Source organism: Chiloscyllium plagiosum, chromosome 28 (assembly GCF_004010195.1).
Source record: "Chiloscyllium plagiosum isolate BGI_BamShark_2017 chromosome 28, ASM401019v2, whole genome shotgun sequence".
Lineage (NCBI taxonomy): Eukaryota > Metazoa > Chordata > Chondrichthyes > Orectolobiformes > Hemiscylliidae > Chiloscyllium > Chiloscyllium plagiosum.
This window is the reverse complement of record NC_057737.1, coordinates 25,917,921-25,944,866: the sequence shown is the minus strand read 5'-3', so window position 1 is coordinate 25,944,866 and position 26,946 is coordinate 25,917,921. Positions and strand designations below refer to the sequence as shown.

The 26,946-nt window shown below is 40.2% G+C and overlaps 1 protein-coding gene across 5 annotated transcripts in view; it reads right to left on the bottom strand.

The window, feature by feature from the left end:
* Positions 1-1,642: 1,642 nt before the first annotated feature.
* The window catches only part of LOC122564062 (rab effector Noc2-like), a 169,378-nt gene continuing 144,074 nt past the window's right edge, over positions 1,643-26,946 (bottom strand). For 2 of the 5 annotated variants that reach the window (XM_043718552.1, XM_043718549.1), the window contains exons 7-9: positions 14,264-14,392; positions 7,233-7,406; positions 4,993-6,310 (exon numbers count right to left, since the gene is read on the bottom strand). In XM_043718552.1, coding sequence (XP_043574487.1) covers positions 6,228-6,310; positions 7,233-7,406; positions 14,264-14,392 — 386 coding nt within the window. In that variant the 3' untranslated portion in view covers positions 4,993-6,227. Of the gene's footprint in view, positions 1,782-4,992; positions 6,311-7,232; positions 7,407-14,263; positions 14,393-26,946 lie in introns of those variants that run through there. The other 3 variants (XM_043718548.1, XM_043718551.1, XM_043718550.1) reach the window with 3 other exon arrangements.

Sequence of the window (26,946 nt, the reverse complement as noted above, 5' to 3'; positions counted from 1 at the left end):
TATTTATTATTCTTCATGGGATGTAAGCATTACTGCCAAGGCATGCATATATTGTTCACCCTTCATTGTTATTAAACTGAATGTATCGCTAAGGGTTTTCAAAGGATAATCAAGAGCCAAATACACTGTTGTAGTTCTGGAATTACATGTAGACTAGACAAGGTAATGATGGCAAGGTTTCCCTCCCTAAAGGGCAGTAGTGAACCAGATGGTTTTTATGACAAATGATGATGATTTCATGGTCACCGTTACATGGATTAATTCTTCAATTCCAAACCTTTAGCAGCTGAATTTAGGTTCACTAGTTGCTATGATGGAAAACACCCACCTGGATCTCTGGATTACTAGCTCAATGACATTATTACCATGCTACCATCTCTGCTCTAGGTCTGGGGAGAAAGATATAATCTCATTTCTTAGAAACCGATAAATCACCAAAAAGGTGTCAGAGCTCTGTTCAACACATACAAATCAGATTGATGATTGAACTGAATGAGTTTCTGGATATGTTGGATCTCAATATTCCCAAAAAACTGACTCTAGAAGCTGATTTAAGGGGAAAACCAAATGGGTTTGGCTCAATTCAAAACAGTGAGATTCAAAAGCAAAAAAAAGACATTTAAAAAGTTCATCTAACTTTCGACATAGAATGAAATTTAAATGAATTTCTCATTTAAACAGAAATTTTGAAAAGGGAAGATGATTGACTTGTGGTATTATCATTACACTATTAATCCAGAGACCCAGGTAATATTCTGGGCACCCAGGTTTGGCTCCTGCCAATCCAGATGGTAAAATATGTATTCAACAGTAAGAGTCTAAAGATGACTATGAAACTATCGTTGATTGTTCAAAAAAGTCCATCCGGTTCACTGATGTCCTTTAGGGAAGGAAAGCTGCCATTCTTACCTGGTGTGGCCTAAAAGTGACACCAGACCTAAAGCAATAAGCATTATTCTGAACTGCCCTCTCAGCAATTAGGAATGGGCAATAAATGCTGGACTAGCCAACAACACCCTGATCCTGTGAATGACTAAAAGAAACTTAGAGAAAGGGATAAAACAAAGGCAGCAGGTTTATAAGTAATTCTAGCACTTTTAAAGTATTTTCTTAGCTACTCTAGAGTTCCATACAATTAAATTGTAGTTTATTTAGGCACAACAATGTGCAACTGGAACGTAGTAAATAATTACCCATGACCTTCTGCAGTCTAACAGTTGCATGTAGCAGACAATACAGTCACAAATTTAGATTTCAGCTTCTCCGTAAATCTTAAGAACGCTTTCACATAGCCACAAACGAAGCGTATCTGCTCAAGTTTAAACCTAAAAGCCAGCATGAAACTGCATGAACAATTCAAACATCTACTCAGGTTTATTGCCTCAGTGACACATAGCAACTAAAGCTTCACAACAGCGCACTGGGATTGTGGTGTTTAACATTAGAGTTCAAAAAGGATTTTGCACACTTGGAAATCTCATGAATAAAATAGATTAAATAACTGGAACATACTAGATTCAGCTGTGGATTATTACAGCAAAGATTTTCCCAAGCTACAACGTTATCCAGCGACAAGTTCAGAAAATGAACTCTTCTGGAGTTAAAGCTATTTGATCTAAAAAAAATGACTCAAGGACTTGCGTCAGTTTGTACAATTCTTTTATTCATATGACATCAGAACCAACAGCTCCAACCCGGGTGTTTTGGGAAGGAGAACAGGGGCAATCCTTGGATGACAGAGATTGGGAGGATGCCTGGACCCTGGCCCACTCAATGACAACCTGTAGCAGACATAAAGAGATTCATTTTAAAACACTTCACAGAGCATGTATTACCCCAACAGATTAAGTTGTACACGTCATCCCTGTGCTGGAAGGACGAAAAGCAGCAAACAATTATTTTCTCAATTACACTGGATCAAAAAGGGACATGAAACTGGGAAACATGGGATTCAAAAAGGCAAAAGCAAGAATTTCAATAAAAATATCCGTGAAGCCAATTCAAAATTTGCCATAGCCTTTAAACTGGGCTTTTCCCAGGATATCTTCCCCTATATTTAGATTTTTTTTTAAAGTGTAGACTGTATTGCCTTCAAACAAAATGAACAACTAGCCTCACTCAACAACAAAATAGTGCCAAAGTCTTTAATCTACAATATTCAATATTTACTACATTAAGTTTAGTAATATTATACAAACTATAATGCAATAAGCTCATATTTCTTGTCTAAACAAGTTTTTGTTGTAGAGTATTTTTGCCATGTTAGTGCAATTTATTGCATCATTTACACTCAGAATTAAAATAAATACAACAGCGCACCACACAGAGCAAATGCTATAGTGTTGGCCACATGTTTGCTCCCCTTATCTGTTCTTATGGAGAATCGCTAGACTCCTATAACTGTTACATAATTTGTATCTTTTCCTTCTGTGAAGATGGATTAAATTAACATTTCTGACTGCAGTGTGTAGATATAATTTAAAAGTAACAATACTAATATTTGCTCAGAAGTCTTGTGCATAACCATCATCAGTGAGGTGCTAGGAATCATGTTGATTTCCACATTGCAACATATTGAAAGTCAGAGTTTAAAATTAACATATGAATAGCAATGCTAATAATTGTTGTTTTGGCAATTAGAGTAAATAGCAGCATTATTATTATTATGGTGAGGGAAGACCTGAAATAAATATGCACCAGAAAACAAAGTGGTATTTTGATTATTGTCACTAATTATGTTTTAAGACACAGCCACATGATGATTTGCAAAGGGGCAGCAATCAAAGAGGTAATACGCCCAATTTTGTATTTTTGTCTCTATAGCTGCACAAAGAATGACTGTCAGAATTCAGCGTCTGCCTGCACCAGAACAGTGACATGCATTACACAGATTTTTTACTGTATCAAATAGGTATCTCATTAAAATACAAGCATATAATAGAATTGAATTGTATTGAAATATACTGCTTAGAGCATGATATGTTGCAGTGAACTTGGTGTTAAAACATAACAATTATTTTTAGATTTATTTAAATATTATTTATTTATGATAATGGACTCTCCTGTCCAACCTTTCTAAAGTGGACTATGATATTTGACTTTTTTTACATACAGGGCTGACACCTCTGTTGTTAATTGTAAGAAACTGACATTTTAGAATCAAACTGCATGCAGCTATGTGTTTGTAATTCTTTTCTATGCAGCCATAGAGTAAAACCAGTGCATATTCTGTCTCATGTTGATAATACATGGGGCAAAACAGGCTTTGCATTAATAGGCAGATACACCTTTCATAAAAAATGTTGATTGTATTTGACCTCCTAATCCATCAAAGGTCTTCCTAAATTTGATCATTTAAAAAATTAACCATGTTTTATTCAGTTTTCAATATGCTCATACCAAATTTAATTTGGTATATTTAATTGATGGCATCAATTGAAACTGTGTATCAAACATGCATAACTTGTGTTGAAATTTGGATGTATCAAATAATAGTTTTTATTACGGAATACAGAATGTCTATACAATGAGGGAACACTTTAAATAGAGACCTTTGAAAAACATAACGTGAAAGAAAATGTCCACAAAGCTGTTATAATTTCAAAACCAAGCAGAAAACTAAAGGATAATTTCAAACATTGATTTTCAGATCAATACAGCATTCATACAGAAGAAGTTGCCAATACAATAATGATTACCAACAAAGACACCATTATGTCTATTCTAAAGCTAAAACAAAACCCTCCTTTCCAGACAATATGTGCAAGAGTGCAATACACTTAAACAGCAACCAAAAGACTCAAACGTATGGTCTAAATTAAACAATCATGAAACATGCTTGAAGCAATCTTATGATTTCATCACAAACTGCTAGAAATAGTCAGGAGGTTAGGCAGCATCTGTGGAGGCAGAAATGACATTTCATGTCAACCCTTCTTCAGAACTGGAAACAATCTGATATATACCGAATTTAAGCAAGAAAAAAGGCAGGGAAGGTGGATGGGGGGAACAAACAAAAGAGAATGTCAAAAGATAGGATGTGCAAAGAGGGATTAAGTGACAAAAAGGTTGAGATGCAAAGAAAATGAAACTATAATGGGAAAGGTATAGACACAAGTGCAAAGCTCTAAAGAAGTTATGAATGGAAACAGCAAAGTCATTATCATCAGCAACTGCTCTTTTACTCTTAACCTCCTACTGATTCCAAATAAAACGCCTATTTTGTGATTTTAAAAATTTACTTTGTTGTTTTTAAAATTTATATTCTTTCAATTTAGTATCAGGGCAAAGGTTTTGACTGAAATAGTTGCAGATGTTGAATTGCCTCTACTGGCACAGGCTGGCACCAGTGGAAAGGGTATAACTGGTGTCTATGGCTGAGGACTGTACCAGGGTCTCACAGAGGAACAAACAGAGGTGGAAGTAGATGATAGCTTCATACTGGTGGTAAATGTGGAAGATGATCCATCAAACAAAATAGCTGGTGGAGCAAAACATGAAGAAATGCAACAAATGTGTATGTGTGTGCACGTAGGTGTGTGTGCCTGTGCGTGCTGTTGGCAAAGGATTCTCAGTTGAGAATAAAGGAAGACAATCAAAAGCATTAGGAAGGAAGTTGCCATGATTGTAAGGGGATGGCAATATCACTAGATTAGTAACCCCAGAACTCCAGCTCATTGGTCTTGGGACACAGGTTTGAATCTTACATGATAGATGGTGAAATTTGAAATGAAAAGCTAGTTGACATCGACTAGCACTGTTGATTGTTGAAAAAACAAATCATCTGCTTCACTAATGTTCCTTAGTGCTTTTCCTTATTTAATCTGGCTGACATTTGACTCTTGACACATAACAATATTGAGAAAGTGAGGACTGCAGATGCTGGAGATCAGAGTTGAGAGTGTGGTGCTAGAAAAGCATAACTGGTCAAGTAGCATCCTAAGAGCAGGAGAATCAATATTTCGGACATAAGCCTTTCATCAAGAAGGGCTTTAGCTTGAATGTCAATTCTCCTGCTCCTCGATGCTGTCTAACCAGCTGTACTTTTCCAGCAGCACACTCTCGACACATAACAATGTGACTGATTCTTACAAGTTCCATTGTGATGTTACAAGAGCAGTCTAGATAGCAACTTGTAATGGAGTAGGAGAGAAATACTGTACTAGTAGAATGAAGAAAATATCATGTTCATTAAGAGATGGGCAGATGCTAACCAGACTGTCCAAAGCATATAGACAAGTGCACTCTTAAAGCCAGTGGCAAATATGTCTACAAAGATCTAAGCATCTGTGTTCTCATGATCTTGTTGCATGGACTTCCCTTTCTTGACAGCAGATTAAATCTGGTGCCAAAGCAACATGATCACCACGTACCCAGCAGAAGTGAAGACAGCAAGCAGGTTAAGTGCCAGTTACACTGAAATATTCTTATAGATGGAAGTAAATGTATTGATTGCAAATGATAATTACAAGTGATGAATGGAGAACAAAATAAACAATTGGAACACATGCCTGAGATTAATGTGGAAGACTAATTAAAACACATATTATTTAAATAATATAGAACTTTATCATGAGTGTAGATTCCACAATATAAGATAAGATTTTGGGATTGGAAAAACTTTTCTTTTATGATTATGAAGTTAGTATGCCATTAAAATTCCAGTTTCATCTCATTCAGCAAAGGACAACTCTTTGGAGATGACTTAAAGTGACACTGATTACATAAAAGCCCATGTTCTCATTGATTCTGTATTTGCAATCTGTGAATATGTCAATATGCAAGCTGAGGGAAGTGTAGAATTACTAGCAACAACTTCTAGATTTAAGTGCATAACGTTCTGTGTGCAGACTCCAAACACCGCTGTTCATTTCAGAGTAATGACAGCAAAATTCAAGCTGTTGAGTTTCATTTCAGATTATAAACTTTGCCCCTTTTTTGAACAGAAGCTGTTGGTGAAACTTCTATTTCTCCTTTATAATTTTTTTTGTTATTAATCCAATCATTGTCACCTTTTGCTTTACCCTAGATCTCTTCTGTCATTTAATCTCTTCTACCCTATCACAGGCCTTGTTTTGTTCGTCCCCATCCTCTGTTTTCCCTAACACTGCAGTTGCTTAAAACCGTTTACATCTCCAGCTCTTCAGTTCTGACAAAAGTCATCAACTCTGATTCTCTCTCCACAAAATGCTGCCTCACCTGCTGAGTATTTTCAGCATTTTCTGTTTTTATTTCAGAATTCCAGTATCTGCCATGTTGCGCCCTTGTGTTCTAGTTTTATCAAACTGCCAGACATGCTTGCTTTCATCTGCTACAAAAGAGACAATTATGATAATGGTCAGTGTTAGAAGAAGTGGCATACAATTCAGATGCATTTTCAGTACATTTAAACATTTGGTGTTTCAAATATGTGAAATATTATGAACAGTGGCAGAAAAAATGAGAGTCAATCGAGAGATTGTTTAATGATGTTAAGTATTTTGATATAAGAATGGATTAAATGGACCAAATAGCCTGTGCTTCTTTCGGGGTGATCAAGTGAATCACTGTCTATTTGTTAAATTAAAAATACATTGCTGTTTACTTAAATAATTTTCAAACATGTATCTAAATGATGACTTCCAGCAGGTCTGATGACAATACAAGTTTTGCTTTCAGGATTCATAACTCCATTTTGTCAACTTAAGGACTTCACCTATACTGAAACTGGAGCCAAAAGTATTTTGCAACTTTTTTTGTTCCAGTGTTCCCAGTTATTCAATTGGTAATATTCCTTTTCTGATTATCAAATTGCTAATTTCATAGTTCTTAACTGAACCAACATAACCTCAAAGTTCTCAAACTGCCAATGAACAGGACAATACTAAGTTACATTACTAAGTAAGTTCTTCCACAATAAAATGTAATTTTATTGGGAGCAATGCACATCATTTATTACTTTTTTAAATATAGATTTATAAAGTGCTTGTGAACGAGAATACTGTCAGTTTAATTGGCTTATACTGAGAAGTTACTTTCATAACAATGATTCCATGAAAGCAGCTCAATTAAGACTTTTACAAATTATGCATTTTCTTCACCCTATACTTTCAGAATAAGTTTAAGTATGACATTGTCAGCAATTGTAAATTGCACACTGCAGATATGTTAAATCTTATCTTAAGCCCTACACGTTTACATTTAATCTTTCCTGAATTACAGAATCACGAAAGGTAATGTCACATTGTACTAACCTAGTGCATTCTTGTCAAAATCACTGCAGTCATCACCAGGACCATCACCACTGTAGCTCCCTGTGGCACTTGAACGTCCTCCATGTTCACTACCAAGACTGGTCCGACTCTCAGACAAAGTGTTGGTTAATTTATAGCTTGCTGCAGTTCTACTGGTTGGCTCATAGCTCGAAACTGCAAAACAATAAATTAGCAGCATGCAGTTTATGGAGAATATAACTGTGAAAACGTTATTCGAAATTCAAACAAAAATCTACATATCAGAATTTTGTCCTAATTGCTTCCTGTTTTATTCAACCTGATTATTTTTGAAGTTGAAAGATTCTCAAAATATTTTCCTCCAATGAAATTATACCTTTGAATTTCAAGATTCCTTTTTAAGGAGAGTTGGGAGTTTTAAACTTGCAAGCAAATTGAAAGACATCAGTTATATCACAGGTGACCAGTCAAGGGGGTTTGCTTTAGTCAAATACCCTGATTAGGGCAGTACAGTGGTTAGAACTGCTACCTCACAGTGTCAAGAACCTGGGTTCAATTCCACCCACAGGCGACTGTCTGCACATTCTCTCCTTGTCTGCGTGGGTTTTCTCCTACAGTCCAAAGTTGTGCAAATTAGGAAGAATGGCCATGCTAAATTACCCACAGTGTGTAAACTAGGTGGATTATGGGAAATGCAGGTTATGGGGTGGTATTGTTTTTGAGGGTTGGTATAGACTCAATGGGCTGAATGGCTTGCTCCATGCTGTAGGAATTCTATGACTAGTTTTGATTCCTCACAGAATGATTCTACTGAAATTGGTAAGTTCATCATCCTATCATGAAAGGTTCATACATTCATATCAACTATGGGGCAGAATATTATGGGAGCTTGAAAGATATGGCTTATACTGAAATGAGTGGCAGAAACATCAGCAAATTCCAGTAAGGCCTGTCTCAGACAGGAGCAACACGCTGTACTGTTTATACAATTGCCAGATGCTGAAGTGAGATTCTTGCAGGGCAGTGACTAGTGCCTGTTTAAGGAGACTATAGCTTGTTAAACACCTTACTAAGGGCACAACTCATCTCACTGACATTAAGTTTCCCATCTTCTGGACATTGACACCCGGGCGGAAGGTAATTCAGAGGATCTCCTTGTGGGTCTGCTCCTGAGCCTGGCCAAACTAGCCATAAGCAAGTCCAAGCAGTGGGCATAGAAGGGGTCATTATGGCCAGTTGCCTGCCCCTCTTCCGTGGTTATGTTCAAGCCTGGGTGTCCCTGGAGAAGGAACACACTGTGTCTACCAACACCCTTCAGCTGTTCAGGGAGAGGTGGGCACTGCAGGAATTGGAGCATTTTAGTTCCCCTCCAACTCTATTTTGATTTAATCCCAGCCCTCCCCTTCACTTTTTGATCACACAGCTTTGCCCTTTGTTGTGAAGGGCATTGCTTGTCATTGGCCACTCTGGTGTTTCCTTTCTTCCTGGTGGTGAAATATAAATAAAGAATTATGTACTTGTTGTTCTTCACTGTGTCCTACACCTGCGCACACATACAACATGGGTGCTGGGGAAAAATCAGCACTACCACAGTAAGGCAGTAGTGCGGGGTTAAAAGGAAAAAAAATGTAACCAGGAGATTTGGAGAAAAAAAGAAAAAATATTAACAGGTGATTTAGGATCTCCTCAGTTTAGGGGACTGAAAAAAAAAAATGAACTACACATTGAGAATTCTCAACATGAAGTCAGAGCAGCCATCTGGCAATTCCAGCTATCGCTGGCTGTGAAGAACCACCATGTAGCTCAGCAATAAACAGCATTCCAGGGCATGACCCATGGACACCAGCACAGGCCCCCTCATTCAAAGAATTGGCATCAATAACCCCCAGCCTCTCAGAACTCTCATAGCACCTCTCTGATCCATTTGCAGGACACTTCCAAAGTTCTGTTCTGCATTGCAGGGAGCACTGGCAACTAGCACTGAAAGGTTGCTATGGAGACATTTTGTGCAAACGGGGACACACCCAGCTCATAGATTGGACCAGGATGTATATCTTAGGGCTTCTCGCTTGCTCTGTTAATGCTCCTTCACTTAGTGTCAACTGCATGCTCATAGTATCCCTGCCTTACCATGTCTATTGGCACAATCACACAAGCTTGACCTGTTGGCCAACAGTCCTCAGTGAACGGCATGCATACATCTTGATGAATGGCATTGCACTCCATCAATCTCTCACCTGCACCATGTGCCAGCAGCTCACATGGCATATATACAGTTCGTGCAGCAACAAAGCAGCCAGGTCTCAGAGTCTCCAGCGGGTAGTCCTCACCAAAGTCCAAGGATGCATCCATCAATCCTACCACAGTAAGTGAATGACAGACTCTAATGCCAATCCAGGAAATTGACTATGATCAAGCGTTGGGTTAGGGTTCTCTCAGCCTGGGTGTCCAAGCCTCTACAGTCCAGAACACACCTTACGGTAAGTGCTGTGGCTGCATAGCAGCCTGTCCAGAGGTTTAGGGCTAATGCAGTCTGGGAGATACAGAGGCACCAGTCAGGGTTCAGGACACTTCTTGCCTGGGGTTGTGACTCAAAGGGATAGAGCATGGTTAATCCATCGGTTCTAGACAGAGAAAGTAGGGGAGTTACAGTTTGGGGGGGGTGGGGGTGGTTAGGGTGTGGGTCAGGGGCAAGGTGTTCCAATGCTGCAGGAAGGCAACTCATGACCTACTGGGAATTGAGGTTGCAGATTTGGTGAAAGGGACGGGGTGTGGGGTGACAATTGTGAAAGAGACCATACATTTGTAAGGGGCAGAGATCGTATAACATAGATTGGAATGTCTCATATGGCAGGGGGATGTCCAGTCATGGTCAAGATAACTCTGGCTCCAAGGGGAGGACAGTGTGTGACCACACATGGCACCTTATATGCCAGGAGCTGGGAGGTTAAGGTAGGCATGTGCAGACTCATGTAGATGGGTTGGGCGGGGACCTGGGATATGCAAACTCAACGGGATCACAGGAAGGAACCTGGATATTTGGGACCTCACTAACGTGAGGAACTAGAGGTTGGAAGCCACTGCCAGAAGAGCACTTGCTGTGAATTGAGAAAGCACAGAAAATGTTTGTAACCACAGCCAAATGGGCAGGGTAAGTGTTTCGACATGTGAGGGAGGGGGCTGCAAGTCCCAGTGATGGGTGACCCTGTAAAGGGCAAGATCATTACACTTAAACCTATACAATGTACGGGCTCCCTAACCATCAGAAATCCTAAGGCATTAGGTCCTGGTTCACTCTGCACCTCCTTGCCCTGCATGCTCCTGACCACTTTGATCACTCTAACATTTTACACACAGAGGGCGGGTACAGAATAGGGTCATTTGACCACAAGGTGAAACGGTGCCAGCTGAACTCATTGCCCTGCATACACCTTATTAATCTTACTTCCACAGGCTACAGCATGCTCTCAACAGAGACATCAATCCATGATGCTTCCTATAAGATCATGACATGGCTTGGTTATATTCAGAGCTATACAGAGACTCAAACAAATCAATGCATGGCAAAACCAGGCAGATTTATGAAAATCTGACACTTATACACTGTGCAATGTCACCTGTGGCATCAAAATGTCCTCAGAAGTTCAATTGTGTTTCCCTCCCACCATATCTCACTATTGTTCCAGGTTCCATAGCTGGGGTGGAAGGAGCCTACACAGCACTGGGGTCCTTTGGCTTTGGGGATTTGATCAGGCAACTCCAAGAGTGTTTATGTCTGGATAGCCAAACATGCCAAGGGTCTTCTTGGCTGTGTGTGGCTCCTTCTCCAACATGGTGCCTCCTGGCACTGTCCTGTCTCCTTGTGTGGAGGACACACCAGGTGTCAGGACCCCTGTTACCATGCCTTCATCTTGAGGATTAATGATTGGGGTGATTGAGTGAGTGAGTGACTGGGTGAGTATTTCCAACAGACCCTGAGAGTGCTGGGCCAGGCTTTTCATGGTTACCAACCTGTCCACAGAGTTAGCCTGATGACTGCATGTTTGAGGCATCTGGGCCCCCTTAGTGTAGCTGCAGCCTCTGTACTCCGAGGATCTTTGCCTCCTACATCCCTGTCTGCTACTCCTCTTCCTCCCTATGCATGTGAATGAAGTTACTGATTACCAACACCACAGGGTCCTTTCCTGTCAAGGGTTGAGCAGATGCCTGATCTCCAGCAGTCCTCCTCACATATAGGCACTCAAATGATCCTGCTCCCAAACTCTTTAATCCAGATGTTCCCCACTGAGGTATCACTGTCTGAGCTCGGGGGTACCGGAGACCGCCTTACCAATGCTTCCTCTGAAGCCTCTGGCCTCTCTTCCTCAGAGATAAAAGGAATTGCTTTCTCACAGAGCAACTTATTTCTCCACAGGGTCCAGCAAGACACAAGAGGGAGAAGGTGCCACAGCCATTAGTTGGAGATTTTGTGCTATGAATGACACTGACAATGGAGTTACAGTAGAAGTTGCAGATGAGTGAACATGAGGTACATGTTCTATTTGGGGAGCATGGATATTTCAGCAACTCCACAGGAGGGATTCGGTCCCCTCCTGTGAAGATTCTCTCCTTAGAGGGGTTGACAAGCCTAATGCTGGGCAAATGTGCACTAACCTTGTCATGACTATTCTTTCCTGCAATGAGACAAAGGAGGGACTGAGTGAGATAGAAGTAACTGGCACAGATGCTAGTGCAGTTGGGGGGGGGGGGGGGGGAGGTGGGGAGGGATCCCAAGAGGGTGAGGATGCAGAGCAGAAGCAATGGAGGATCAGTGTTGTGATGGGTTGGGAGGGAATGAGGACAAGTGAGGGAAGATACTGTATGTAACAGTGAGAGTGGGAGAGCACGAGCCTTAATGGAAGGTGGGTGCAGAAGAAGAGGTAGAGCGAGTGTGAGGTGGCAGACTATGCCACTTACCCTAGTGGAGTGGAGAAGGTCACTGACCTACATGTGGCATTGCTGGCTATCCCTTTAGACTGTGTGACCACACTGCAGCAGATGGTGACCCCAGAGCAGACATGCCTGGGTCTAGAAATGTAGGCTGGTCTACTGGTCCTTTGGGGAGAAGGACAGCCTCCTCGCCTGGGCTACACAGTCCAACAGGACAAACAGGTCCTTGTCAGAGAATCATGGTACCACTCTCCTTTTCTCAGATATGAGAAGAGCAGGACAGTTCAGAATGCCAGTGCTTACTCAGGTGCATGGCTGCCTTTTAAAGACAGTGTAGGCACCAGGGATGCTGGTATTTCAGGGTGATATCCACTGAGTGGCGAGTTTGTTCTCACTTCAGCAGCTGGGAACATGGGGCTAGAATCAGGCAAGCAGCGTTCCACAGGGGTCAGGTAGGTAGTTAATGAGATTCATTTGGTAAGATACAGTGAGAGATCCCGCTACACCTCATGGAGATAAGCCCTGCAGAAGATCTGTGAAGCTGACATCTTTAAAAAAAAACAGATTCAGCCTATGAATTCCACTTAGGTGTGCCAAACTTGCTTTTCCACCTGAAGATAATTCTACCTTCACATCAACCCCTCCAAGTCCCTTAACATATTTGCAAACTATCCACTCAAATGAACTATCCATTTTATGACTGGAATGGATCAGGCAGCTTTTCTGCATAGCTGACATAGACACAATGGAATGAGCAGCCTCCTAAGCAGCTTGGAAGTGGATTAAAAAGATACCATGCTGGACATAAGGAGTTGGCAAGTGTCAGATGCCAGTGCATGTAGAAAGGGATGTACTGGTCATGCACTGAGATGCTATTTGATCCTAAGCAATGTGGAGCAAGTGGCAGGTACTCTCCCTGACTTGCATGTTAAGAAGATAGGAAGGTAAATATTAATGAGGTGAGTTGCTGAGTTAATATGACACTGAACAGGCAATAAACATCCTCAGTTGGCAACATCACCACAGCCTACCAAGAACAGCATGAGCTGATCTCAACATCAAGGTAGACCTCACCAGTCTTCCCATCCATCTCAGCCATAAATCTCACCATAGTCACATCCTTCAAACCCCTGTAATACTTCACCACAATTCTAAAAACCTCCATCAGGTCTTTTCTCAGTCTTGGCTATTCTAGAGAAATTAGTTCCAGCCCGTTCAATCTTTCTGACAGTTACACCCTCAGGGTATCATGTAGTGCACAAAAGATTTGCAGTCAGTGTTTCTGAAATTATTTTCATTATACAGAAGTCAGATCTGTCTACTACACTTTCAGCACTGTCTATTCATCTTGCTGTAAATGGGGCATCTCAACATACTGACATTCTATTTTGTGGCCCTATATGCAAATCAACTTTACTCTAGATACTTACATAAAAAATGTTTCTGTCTTCGGAAACTACCTCCATGCTCCTTCATTTATATATTTAATTCATCCATGGATGTGGATGTCACCAGCTAGGCCAGCATTTATTGCCCATACCTAACTGCCCCAGAGGGTACTTAAGAGTCAACCACACTGCTGAGGGTCTGGAGTCACACGTAGGCCAGATCAGGTAAAGATGGCAGATTTCCTTCCCTAAAGGACATCAGTGAATACTGATGGTTTTTTTCCTGTCAGTCTTCAATGGATTCATGGTCATCATTAGACCCTTATTTCAAGATCATTACTGAATTCATATTCCACCATCTGCTATTGCAGGATTCAAACCCAGGTCCCGACAACATTACCTGGTCTCTGGATCAATAGTATAGTGATAATACTATTAGGCCATCACTTCCCATTTCTACCAACATATACTAGGGAAACATGATCACAGTGGGAGATACACCAGGTACTGGTTTTCTCGCTTAAGCTTAGTCATCTAGAGTTTATCTGATTGGAAATGTAGTGATCCATAATTCTGAGAGCTAGGTTATGGTCTGATTTTTATGCATTCTACTCACATTATTGTATTTAGCAACGTAGTCAGGGATAGGACAAGCATATGTCGGAAAGTTTCACACTGAAGCACTTCTTTCTAAGATTAAAGGTAAAGCAAATTCAGAGAAGAAGACTGTTGTACCTTTCATTTTCCTACCAGATTGCTCTCTTTCTTTTTCTGTATTGTGGTTCTTTGAGCTGTTGGCTGAAACATTGTCATCTTGACTGCAGTTACTGCACTCTGATTCACTTTCACTGTCGCTGGAGACAACTAAATTGAAACAGAAGATTGATCGCTTTAAAAAATACACATGACATACTTTCACAGCAACAAACAAACACATCCGCCACTTAATGGAAAAACCTAGGGATCACAATACAGGCAGGGCTACAGGAAGAAACAATGAGTACATTAATTAAAACTTAATTTAATAGAAAAGACAACATTTTTTAGTGCACAGTATTGCTAAATGCTCACACATTATTTATCCCACAACATGGTCTATGCTGTCCCTAGCAAGCTGCTGCACTGCCACATAGACACACAGTTTAGCGGGAACATTGAATGAGTCTCAGTATTATTGGATTAGATATCTTGTATAAAATATTTCATTACAGTATGATGGTAGTTAGAGTTACATAAATGTGTTCTGGACATAGCATTTTTGTTATTCACTCAAAGGACATGGGCATTGCTGGCACAGCTAGCATTTAATACCATAGGTAAAAACAAGGACTGCAGATGCTGGAAACCAGAGTCTAGATTAGAGTGGTGCTGGAAAAGCACAGCAGGTCAGGCAGCATCCGAGGAGCAGGAAAATCAAATTCAGGCAAAAGCCCTATACCATCCCTAGCTGTCCTTTGAGAAGACAGTTGTGCGTTGCCTTCTTAAAACACTGCATATGCTGTAGGTAGGGAACATCAGGATTCCGACCCAGTGACACGGAGAGGAATGGTGAGACATTTCCAAGTCAGAATAGAGTGTGGCTTGGACATATGCTTGCAAGTGGTAGCGTTCCTATGCTGTCTCTACCGTTGGTAGCCATTGTGGGTTTGGAAAGTTATTTTTAAGCATTGACTATTCTTGACATCAAAGCTGCATTTGATTGTCGCTAGATGATACACATTGCTGATACGGTGCATCGATGGTGGAGGGATTGGATGTTTGTGGAGGTATTGCCAAACAAGTGGACCACTTTGTCCTAGATGGTGTCCAGTTGCTCGAGTGCTGTTGGAGCTGCACTCATCCTGGCAAGCGGGGATTATACCATCACATCCTGACATGTGCCTTGGAGATTACAGACAGTCTTTGGGGAGTCAGGATAGGAGTTCCTTAATGCCTCTAATGTGCTCTTGTATTTATATGGTGAGTCCAGTTCAGTTCCCACATCAACATTTCTGTCTCAGGCCTCCTGCAGTGCTCCAGCAAAGCTCAAAATAAACTGGAGGAACAGTTTCTCTTCTGCCTGGGTACCCTGCAGCCTTCAGGACTCGACATGGAGTTTTAACAATTTCAGAATGCAAGCACCATACTCCACGTTCATTATGTACCCTGACACCCCTAGGTTCTGGTTGATGTGGACTGTCCTCAGCACAGCTAGCCCATTTTCAATCAATCACACTCCTCACCCTTCTCAGTATTTACTTCTCTCTTGGCTTATCATCAGCAATCCCATTCTTTGCCTCTCCTCCTTTTCTCTCTTGCTATTGACGCCATCTCCATGTATTCAATTTACTCCTTCCCATCCCAACCAGTCCTGCCACTCTGGCCAGCATAAACACCACCATGAGCCAACTGCTTTCAGTTCTGAAGAAGGGTCACTAGACTTGAAAAGTTAACTCTGTTTCTCACTCTGCCAGACATGTGTTGTTTCTCCAGGACTTTCTACTTTTGTCCCTAGACTCTTACCTAGATCACTGGAATACTAATCCAACAGTAATACCACTAGACCATTGCTTCGCCATAATCAAATAAAGACTGATTAATTTCAAATCAAAAACGTCTCACTTGTCGCAACTTTAATAAAAATCTAAGTTTATACAATATTAAAACATGCTTTTAAAATTTTAGTTATCAAGGGTAAAGTTCCCTAAGGTGACATGTTAGAGACAAAATGCCATGTTATTTTCAATTATATTGATTTTGAATAGGAGGTGGAACTAATTTAGTTTGGGATTATGGCCAGCATGAACTAGTTGGATCAAAGGGTCTCTTTCCATACCGTATGACTCTATAACACCTAATACAGCATAAAACTGTTAACACAAATCATACAAAAGTTACACTGTATAATTTTATGCTAAGAGTCTCATGACTGAGGATTTTATTGGCAATCTCCAAAGACATTTTTGCTTTATAAATCAGGTGGCATTACACTACAATTTCTCATCAACCAAAAATGTTTAAATATATTCTGAGTTATATAGCTGTGATAGCCCTGAGGAGATGTAACTTTAAAAAGCCTATGTTGTAGGAGGGAACTATTTAAGGCTTTTATTCCCAATTGTGATTTAAGCCATAGCCTTGTATTACATTGTTGCTGAGTGTAATCAAGCCTGATATACTCATGGAACCAATGAATGGCCTGTTATCTCCTGAGGCATATTGTCTATTTTGTTTAATAACTTAAATGCAATAAGTAAAAAGAATAAATATATTTCTGCACACGTTCAGGAGAAAGCTTATTTAATAAGTATAGATGTCATACATATTGAAAAATTATTTTGAAACCATAGGATTACTATATGAGATAATAAAAGATGTATTTATCATCAACGGATGGTCTTCCGGTCTCTGTTTGTGGTCCATCCTCCACAATAAAAAAGCTTTACCCAGTTCATGCATATCCTCCTCCAACAACTGCAACCTATCCACTATAAGATCGAAAGAGAAATGAGCTGAAATCTGCTCATGTGGAAACTCGCATTGGTGCTGGGTCCACTGCTTTTCATCATTTATATAAATGATTTGGATGTGAGCATAGGTGGTATGGTTAGTAAGTTTGCAGATGAATGACACCATAATTTGTGGTGCAATGGACACTGAAGGTTACCTCAAAGTACGACAGAACCTTGATCAGATGGGTCAATGGGTCGAGGAGTGGCAGATGGAGTTTAATTTAGATAAATGTGAGATGCTGCATTTTGGAAAGGCAAATCAGCACAGGACTTAGACACTTAATGGTAAGGTCCTGGAGTGTGTTGCAGAACAAAGAGACCTTAGAGTGCAGGTTCATTGTTCCTTGAAAGTAAAGTCGCAGGTAGATAGGAAGTGAGGAAGGCACAAGAACACAATTTGCTGGAATAGCTCAGCAGGTCTGGCAGCATCTGTGAAGAAAAATCAAAGTTAATGTTTCGGGTCCAGTGATCCTTCCTCAAAAAGATTTACAAGGATGTTTCCAGGGTTGAAGGGTTTGAGCTACAGGGAGAGACTGAATAGACTGGGGGCTTTTTGCCCAGCGTGTCAGAGACTGAGGGGATGACCGTATAGAGCTTTTTTAAATCATGAGGGGCACGGATAGAGTGAATAGCCAAGGTCTCTTCCCTACGGTAGGGGAATCCTAGAAGGCATAGGTTTAAGTTGAGAGGGGAAAGACTTGAACAGGACCTGAGGAGTAATTTTATCACACAGGGGGTGGTGCACGTACAGAAAATCCCAACCTTCAGTTGTAACTTGCCCCAATCCTGACTAGTCCTTTCCTGTCTTGAATTATCAGGGATTTTATTTCAATATAGGCAGATGCAGCAGCTAATTTTCATATTGCAGCAACCCACAACAGCACTGAGATTAATGACCCATTCATGTACCTCAAAAACTACTGATCACATTTAGAAAACTTTGCAACGCAGTTCAATAGTAACCTTTGATTGCCTTCACATCACACGTATATTGCATTTTAAAATTGTACTTGGGGTTACCTAGCTCCATGTTTGATGCTATTTGTGTTTGAGATATTTTAACCAACCTGTTCAGGTGCACTATGACACACTTCTGGCACAGGTGGGACTCCTAGCCTAGATGTACAGCTCGGATCCTTAAAAACAGGATCCTGGAGTCAATAGGTTGGAATGCATTGACTGTCATGAACTTTGTAGTTTGAGACCCAGATGACATTTTAACTTGATTGTAACATCAATACAGGCCCTTTCAATTGGTTGTTTAATTACTTTTTAACATGTCTATTTTTAACCAAACTGTTCAAAAGTCTAATGACACATCCATGGAGCAGGTAGAATTTGGACCCAGGTCTCCTGAGCTAGAGGTTGAGATACTACCACTGTGCCACATGAGCCCTCAATTTATATTTAATTCCCATGCACCACATTCTGTTCAGTTATGCTTGCAATTGATGCATAAATCGTTAATAACATAGCCTTAAAATGTATTACTATTTAGCTTTTCAAAACCAGAGCTCTGAACAGATTTTGTGCAAATATGGATCTTTCATAATACACTACTTCCTAATATGTGAAACTTGGAAGATTGATAATTACAGTTCCTTTTACTTTATTCATACATACAACATGAATTTAGATTTTTTATTCATAGCACAGACCTCTGCAATACCCATTAACTTATTTCAGCTTTCACATGATGGACTTTGATAAAACGCCTCAGTGCACTTTGCATTCTGTGCATTTTCATACTTATAAACAGATTTTTCACAGGAGGTACACAAATGTCACAGCCACCATTGAATACATATGCCAATTAGACATGAATTCATTAACCTTCATAATTCAGACGATACCTGGATCTGACAGGAAAAACTGATTTGTGCATCCCTGCTGGATAACATACTAACCCACAATTCTGAATTCACACTAAAGTTAACAATGTTCTCTCTCATTTACAAATGATAAAAATTACAAAATAAATGGTGCCTATTTTGGATGGTCTTTGTTATTCTTCCAAATTCAGTGCAGACTTGCCCAATACTGACATTTCTCAGGAAAGCACTTTTTGCCTGAATGTAATTGGGATTGTGATACTTCCTACCACATGTTTAATACTGTAGAACTTGCGATACTGATCAAATAAAACAAAAAGACCTATTGAGGTTCTGTTTTTGTATGTGATACAGCTCAGTTTTCTTTACTATCTCAAAAAAAAGTACTTCAAAGCACCAGAATCATAAAAGAACAACAACTCTTGGATGATCTGAAGGAATGGTCAGGAAGATTGTGGTACATTAGAATAAAGAATCTATTTGGAAGTTCATTTTGCTGATTTTGTCACTCAAGCATTCTTTACCAATCATAAGAGGTATATCAAAAATAATAACAATTTGTGAGTGGGTTTGAATTGGCAATCACAGATATGCTGAAAAATTGCAAAGTGTCAGGTAAATTAAAATAGTGATTTCCAAAAAATGCACCTCCTCCTCAATATCTTCTCTTTTGCCTATCATGTAATGAAGATTCAATGGAATCAGAAAAGTTAATACCAGACAAAATAATAAAAAGAGCACTTGTTCATTAAATCTAATTCTGCCCATTCAAATAGCTCTGATATCCTACCTTTGTAGTTCTCTCCATTCCACTCACTCAATGTACTAGATTCTCTGTCTTATGGGTCACTTTGCTTGCAATAAGATTGGAAATCTCTCTGGTGAGATGAGAAGGATTATAAATCAAAAAGTTGTTTTTTTTTTGTATATGCATGGTTGTCCTGCAAGTTGTAATTATTTTATTCTACTCCTCATAATACACAAAATCATAATTCTTTTTGCAATTTGCTACTATCCTGAACCCTTACAAACTAGCCATCCTGAAATTAAGCTGGCCATCATTTCAGCTTGCCAGCAGTAAAAAATTGCATTCCTATTCCCATTGTTTTAAACCTTTGTCTGGCTGTTTCACACCAACTTGCTCACAAAGAGGAGAAAGGAAATAAAGACTCATCTTTCAATTCAGTGCAAATGGAATAAGGCTTGTGTTGCTATTTCAGAGTACCAACTCAAGTCAAATGTCACACTAGTACAGAAGTTACAAAATTGCTTTAGCAACATATAAATGTCAACTCACATTTTTAAAAATGGCTGACTCCTTCCAAATATCTCCTCCACTGACAAAAGAGAATTTGATTCAATGAGTGCAGAATTTGTTGAGGGTTCATGTGAAATTTAAGAGTATTTCTCTGGAATCATTAACAAGTATCTGAAAATGCCTGATTTAACCTTTATGATCCAAGAGAATCTATTAGTCAGACTGTCTTGACTTTTTATCAGTTGAACATGTTTAACAGCAGTGTACAGCAAAGGTTATGCTTTCCCTCCATACTCATCCTCCTGATGTTCAAGCAGCCGGGATTTATAGAGCTAATATGCTGTGACATTTTGCAGATGCTCTCGAAGCTGAAACAAGTGGTACTCGCTTTTACCCTAGTGGGTAAAAGCAACTGCAAAAATAGCCAGGACACAAACACTGCAGAGAAACCCTAAATGACTTTTACTATCAGAAATTCAATTTCAAAATCAATTCTACTCTTTGCCTCGATAAAAAATGTATGAGTTTTATTGAAGTTACTGTCACCTTTGAATTTGAAATGATAGCGTGTGGTGAGATAGGGCTGGTGATCTTATATGTTGAAAATGAATGATTTAAAGAAATAAAAACTCAGCTATAAACTGAACACCGACTAAGGTTATGTCTGTAACATACAGATGGGTATTACAGCCTTTCTAAATAAATGACAAAAAGTAAAACACAGACTGTCAAGCAAATATAGTGTTGCAATCCAAGCACAACATTAGAAACAGGAGCAGGAGATGGCGATGGCTATTCAATCCATCAAACTTGCTGAATCAGTCAATAAAATCATGGCATCTTGCTCAATTCCACCTCCCCATCCTTGGTTCCCAAGCATTCAAAAATCTAACCATTTTCTAACTTGAATATACTCTGATTGAGCATCCACAGCAAGCCGAGGTACAACATTTACAGTTCAGAATTTATAAAGTCTAAGATACAACCTTCAAAGAAGTAAGTACCCTGGTTAGGCATTTTAAGACATCTCCACTGTTTTCAAGGAATAGTGGACATTCAGATCAATCCTGAAACTAACAACTCTTCAGAGAATTTTGCAAAAATATAGAAGTGGATCAAGATAAAAGCAGAGACAAAATCTCAGTGTGCCACCTTTCTGATGCGCTTTCTGTTCTGCTTGATCATTCACTTAACGTCACTGAGCCAGACTCTCGAGTGCAAGACCATTGGCACAGATAATATTGCCCATCATGTTGCTAACATTGTAATACAGTACCCTAATCTTTTATGATTCTAATTAGGAAGTATGTATATGCATTTGGAATGTTCAGGGAAGGTTTATTAAACTTATACTTGAAATAATTGTGTGGTTTTAGGAGGTTGGGCTTGCATTTGCTGTTTAGCATATTATGAGGTAACTTGATTGAAACATATAAGATTCTGAGGAGACTTGACAGGGTAGAAGCAAAGAGATTGTTTCCTCTAACAGGAGAATCTAAAAACTTTAAAAATAAGGGATTGCCCATTTCAGACAGAGATTAGGAGAATATCGTTCGCATAGAGGATTGAGAATCTTTCATAGAATCCCTACAGTGCAGATAGTGGTCCATCAAGTCTCCACTGACCCTCCAAATGGCTACCCACCATCCCTCCATTATCCCCACATTTACTGTTGATAACCCACCTAGCCTGTACAACCCTAGACATAAAAAGGCAATTTAGCATGACTACTTCAGCTAACTTGCACATCTTTGGCCAATGGGTGAAAAACCAGAGGATCCAAAAGAAATCCATGCAGACATAGAGGGAACATGCAACATCTACAGAGTCACCTGAGGCTGGAATTGAACATTCGTCCCTGGCATCATGGGGCAACAGTGCTAGCCACTGTGCCACTCCCATTGGGATGGTCTCTTAGAAGGCGGTGGAAGTACAACCATTGAACATTTTTAAGATAGAGATAGATATATTCTTGATAATCAAGGGGAGTCAAAGGATATTGGAGACAGGTAGGAATGTGGAGTAGCCAGATCTAATTGAATGGAATATACTTCTTCTTGGTCTTAATTCATACGTTTGTATGAACAGTCACAAGTGCAAGTATATCCACCAAGAAATCTAGAAGTGAACTGGTAAAGCTTTGGGCCTATGTGAGGTGGAATGACTAGATAGATAGTAACCCATTTGGCTGAAGGGGAAGTTCACCTGCAGAACCCAATATCTCGATCTCACTGAACCTGCTTACAAAAAGATGATTACAACCTTAACATGCTCATCTTAAGATGTTACTGGAGGCTTCTTGATGAGCAATGATCGCCCAAAGGAGTTAGCAGAAAACTTTCCAGATTTTTAATCCCCTAATTAGCCTGGATGCTTCTCTGACTTACCAACGGTCCCAGATGAAAACATGGCAGGTAGGGAATGCCTCCATCATTTTCATGAAGCACAGCGATTACATGGGATAGCTAGACTTTTCAATAGGCTGCTCAATAAATGGCGCTCTTCCATCTAATTTTCCATGTCAGCAACTGAACTATTCCACAAAATTTTATTTCATTTATGCACCACCAAGACTGCAGGCTGTAAACAATGAATTTCTTTTGAGATCTGATTTTCAATTTGGATTAGTCAGGGAGGAAAAGGCTTTCACATCCTTGGATCAGTAAATTTTTATTATATTGTATTAGAAACGTGAGTAATGCATCATTGTTTGAAAGTATTGGCTTTCAGCACCACAACCTATTGCTTCCATTTGTTTCTCATTATTATTTATTTTCTACCAGCTTGCAGATGTAACGTTTTGAGAATTTTTTTTTAAAATGTTATCAATTATTACTTGGTAGAACTGAATTTGACTTTAATGATGCAACAGAAATTGAAACATAAGTTAATTTTGGCTAAGATTCCTTTATTTTTATTCATGTATGTTAAATTATAATTAAGACAATTCAGCTGCAATAATAATCATCAGATGTGATTATTTCCTAAAATAGCTACTAGCTTTGTTTAAATGACTATACTTTCAAAATTTAACTTAATCTAAATCTGAACATTAAACACAATTATTTAAATGGTGGCAAATAAAAGAAAATAAAACCCAACCTGAATAAAACCGAGAAATTACTCAACCGTGGCTCAGAGACTGGGTGCTACATTTTCCCATTTGTAGACAGTCAGTCCCCTATGACCCAAGGTGAATTTTCTCACATAATCATCTGCTTCTCTCCTTATTATTTATGCAGCTGAGATGCTGTGTGGGTTTCTCTGGGATTCAGCAATGAGTGAAGCAGATGTGTTCACTACTGGTGATACTTTCTGGCTTACATGCCTCTGGCACCATATTGAAAGCCCAGCTGCACACCACTACATATACTGCAAGCCAGGAATTATTTGACAAACTGCAGTGCTAGATCCTGGAGATGTTCAGAAGAGGGGCAAGTGCTCTCTTTCACTTCCCAGATGGGGATCTGTAGGTGGTGGTAAGCAGGATGCTGGACAGGAGGTCAGTTCTTTTCCCTGCTGACCACCAAAAGAGTTCACACCTAAAAACCCAACTAGTTAGGACGGAAATTGCGGTATGAGTCAGTGCTATGCCCCATGTCGTCAGAGACGCTCAGCAGTGCTCCAGAATGGTCAATGTTCTTCTCTGCTCTATGAAGTTAAGTGCCATCATCTTCACTCTACACTCCCAGACTCAACGGTCAGCACTCACATGAACTCTGCCACTGCACAAGCATCTCATCAAGGATCACAAATCACATCCTCTGTGTAGTATACATCATGTCCACCTGCCTCAAGTTCCCAAAGTATTAACTTTTCCTGCACTTCCTACTCATTCACTGAAGGTACCTCATTCAGAGCTCACACAAAACCACTAATTGCTTTTGCTTTCACTTTCAACATACTCAATCTACTGCAGGAAAAACTGGTCCAAACCCCAGTATGATCTCTCAGCAACATCCTCACTGATCTACCTGTAGACTGTTTGCATTTGATCTGCAGGGCCAATCATGACCCCATGGACTGGAATAAAATGAACCCCTTGATTGACTGTGACAGGATTTCCTTAATGACTGTAGTCCTCCTTCACCTCACTAAGGACTCTTCTGTTCATAGATTGCCATTTGCATGAAACACATGCTGCAGCACTAACTTTGCTAAAGCATGGTGTCACGAAACAAAATGTCCATCCCTAACCAATTAATAGGTTGACTGTTCAGTGCCGCCCACCATCAGCTGCTAGCCTCTCTTGCTGAGCAAATAAAGCAAGCTAAATTGCAGAGACTGGTAGCCTACAACTGAGTGCTCGAGACATGGTGCGCTAAGGAAACAATGTTGTGCAGACAAAAGCAGGCAGCCTCCAAGTAAGCGTGAAAGTCAAAGTACATTAAGAAAGCAAGTTAACAGCCCTAAAATGTCTGTCCATGTCAGATATACGACCTTGCAAGAGTCAATAAGTCATAGGTACCAGTAAGCTCTAATGTACAGTGATGAAGGCTTGAAGTGGAATGTAATTTGGTCCGAGACCAGGTATGAGAATGTGTTGATTGTGTGCCAATGTTCAGTCGCATGGATAAAGGGGTTGAGGAGGATTGTGGTCATGGACATGCAGAGATAGTGGGTAAAAGAAGTGATTAGACAATGATAAGGACAGCACTCTGTGAGCTGCTGTGGCAAGGTACCCACTTTGTTTTACCTGCTGGTTTTCTGTGTCGCCAAGTTTCTCAGTGAAGCAAAGGAGTGGCACAGTGGCTCAGTGGTTAGCACTGCTACCTCAGCACCAGAGACCTGGGTTTGATTCCAGCATCGGGTGACTGTTTGTGTTGAGTTTGGACATTCTCCCAATGTCTGTGTGCGTTTCCTCCAGATGCTCCGGTTTCCTTCCAGAGTCTAAAGATGTGCAGGTTAGGTGAATTGGCCATGCTAAATTGCCCATAGTGTTCAGGAATGTGTAGGTTAGGTGCTTGTCAAGAGTGTGGTATTGAAAAGCACAGCAGGTCAGGCAGCATCCGAGGAGCAGGAAAATTGATGTTTCGGGCAAAAGCCCTTAATCAGGAAGGAGGCTGAGAGCCTCGGAGTTGGAGACATAAATGGGAGTGGGTTGGGTTGGGTTGGGTTGGGGTAAGGTGGGAAGTAGCTGCGAATGCAATAGGTGGATGGTGGTGGGGGTAAAGGTGATAGGTCAGAGAGGAAGGTGGAGCAGATAGGTGGGAAGAAAGATTGGTAGGTAGGACAGGCCATGAGGATGGTGCTGAGCTGGACGGTTGGAACTGGGGTAAGGTGGGGGAGGGGAAGAAGAAACTGGTGAAGTACACATTGATATCATGGGGTTGGAGGGTCCCAAAGCAGAAGATGAGGCGTTCTTCCTCCAGGTATCGGGTGGTAATGAGTGGCGATGGAAGAGGCCCAGGACCTGCATGTCGTCGGCAGGTTGAAGTGCTCGGCCACAGGGCAGTGGGGTTGGTTGGTGCAGGTGTTTGTCAGGGGTAAATATGGGGAGGGGAATGGGTCTGTCTGGGTTACTCTTCGGAGGGTTAATGTGGACTTGTTGGGCTGAAGGGCCTGTTTCCAAACTGTTGAGATTGTATTCTACTCTAGAATTGGAAGTGAAATATGAATAGGTGATCTAGGTCTTTAAAGTGATGTAAATGCATGGAAACAAAGTAGTCACCTCAAGAAATTACAGAGTCATGAACATAGCTAAGTTCAACATGCAAGCCACCCTTCCATTAATTGACTCCCTCTATACTCCCCGCTGCCTTGGGAAAGCACACAACATGATCAAAGACCCCTACTACCCCAGTTATAATCTCTTCCACTTTCTTCCATCAAGCAGAAGATATAAAAGTTTGAATAAACATATGAATAGATTCAAGAGCAGCTTCTTCCCTGCTGTGATCAGACTTTGGAATGGATCCTTCAAATGTGAATGCAGATCTCTCTCTCTCTCTCTCTGCAGCTATAACACTATATTCTGCACTCGGTTCTGCTACCCTGATCCACATTTATATGGTACAATTTGTCTGAACAGCACACAACACAATACTTTTCACTGTATCATGGTATGTGTGACAACAATAACTCAAACTCAATCAATGGCAAGATTCTGAAAACTTTATTTCAGGTTAGTGGGTAAAATAAGGAAATTGGATCAAAATGAGGTTTTTCTACTCTCACCCTATTTTGCCACCAGTCACAAGTGCTTTTATCACACCATGGTACTAAAACATCCACCCTGAATTTTTCTGATAGTTTCAGGCTCGTGCAGATCAGTAAGCAAAGGAAGAAATTTTAATTTAATGGAACAAAAAAAAAGCTGAGGATATTAATCCAAAGGGCTATTTATTCTCTGTTTCCATAAGGCAAAAAACATTCAACAATAATGTTAGGGATTTATAGTTTGATACTCATTATTTAAGTTATAATAATGCATTTGGTAATTTAACACAAATTAACTAATGGATTAACAGCAGGGTTTTGGACTTGATGGATAGGCAGACTTGTGTACAGTGTTCTTAATGTTAGATTAGGTTATTACCTAACACAAAAGATTGCAACTGGACTACAATGTCATTCATCACACCACGAGCTGAAATAAACTGCAGTCTAACAGTACAAGGTACAACTGTTCTTTAAGGTAAAAACAATGACTGCAGATGCTGGAAAACAGATTCTGGATTAGTGGTGCTGGAAGAGCACAGCAGTTCAGGCAGCATCCGAGGAGCAGTAAAATCGACGTTCGGGCAAAAGCCCTTCATCAGTGATAAAGGCAGAGAGCCTGAAGGGTGGAGAGATAAGCTAGAGGCGGGTGGGGGTGGGGAGAAAGTAGCATAGCTT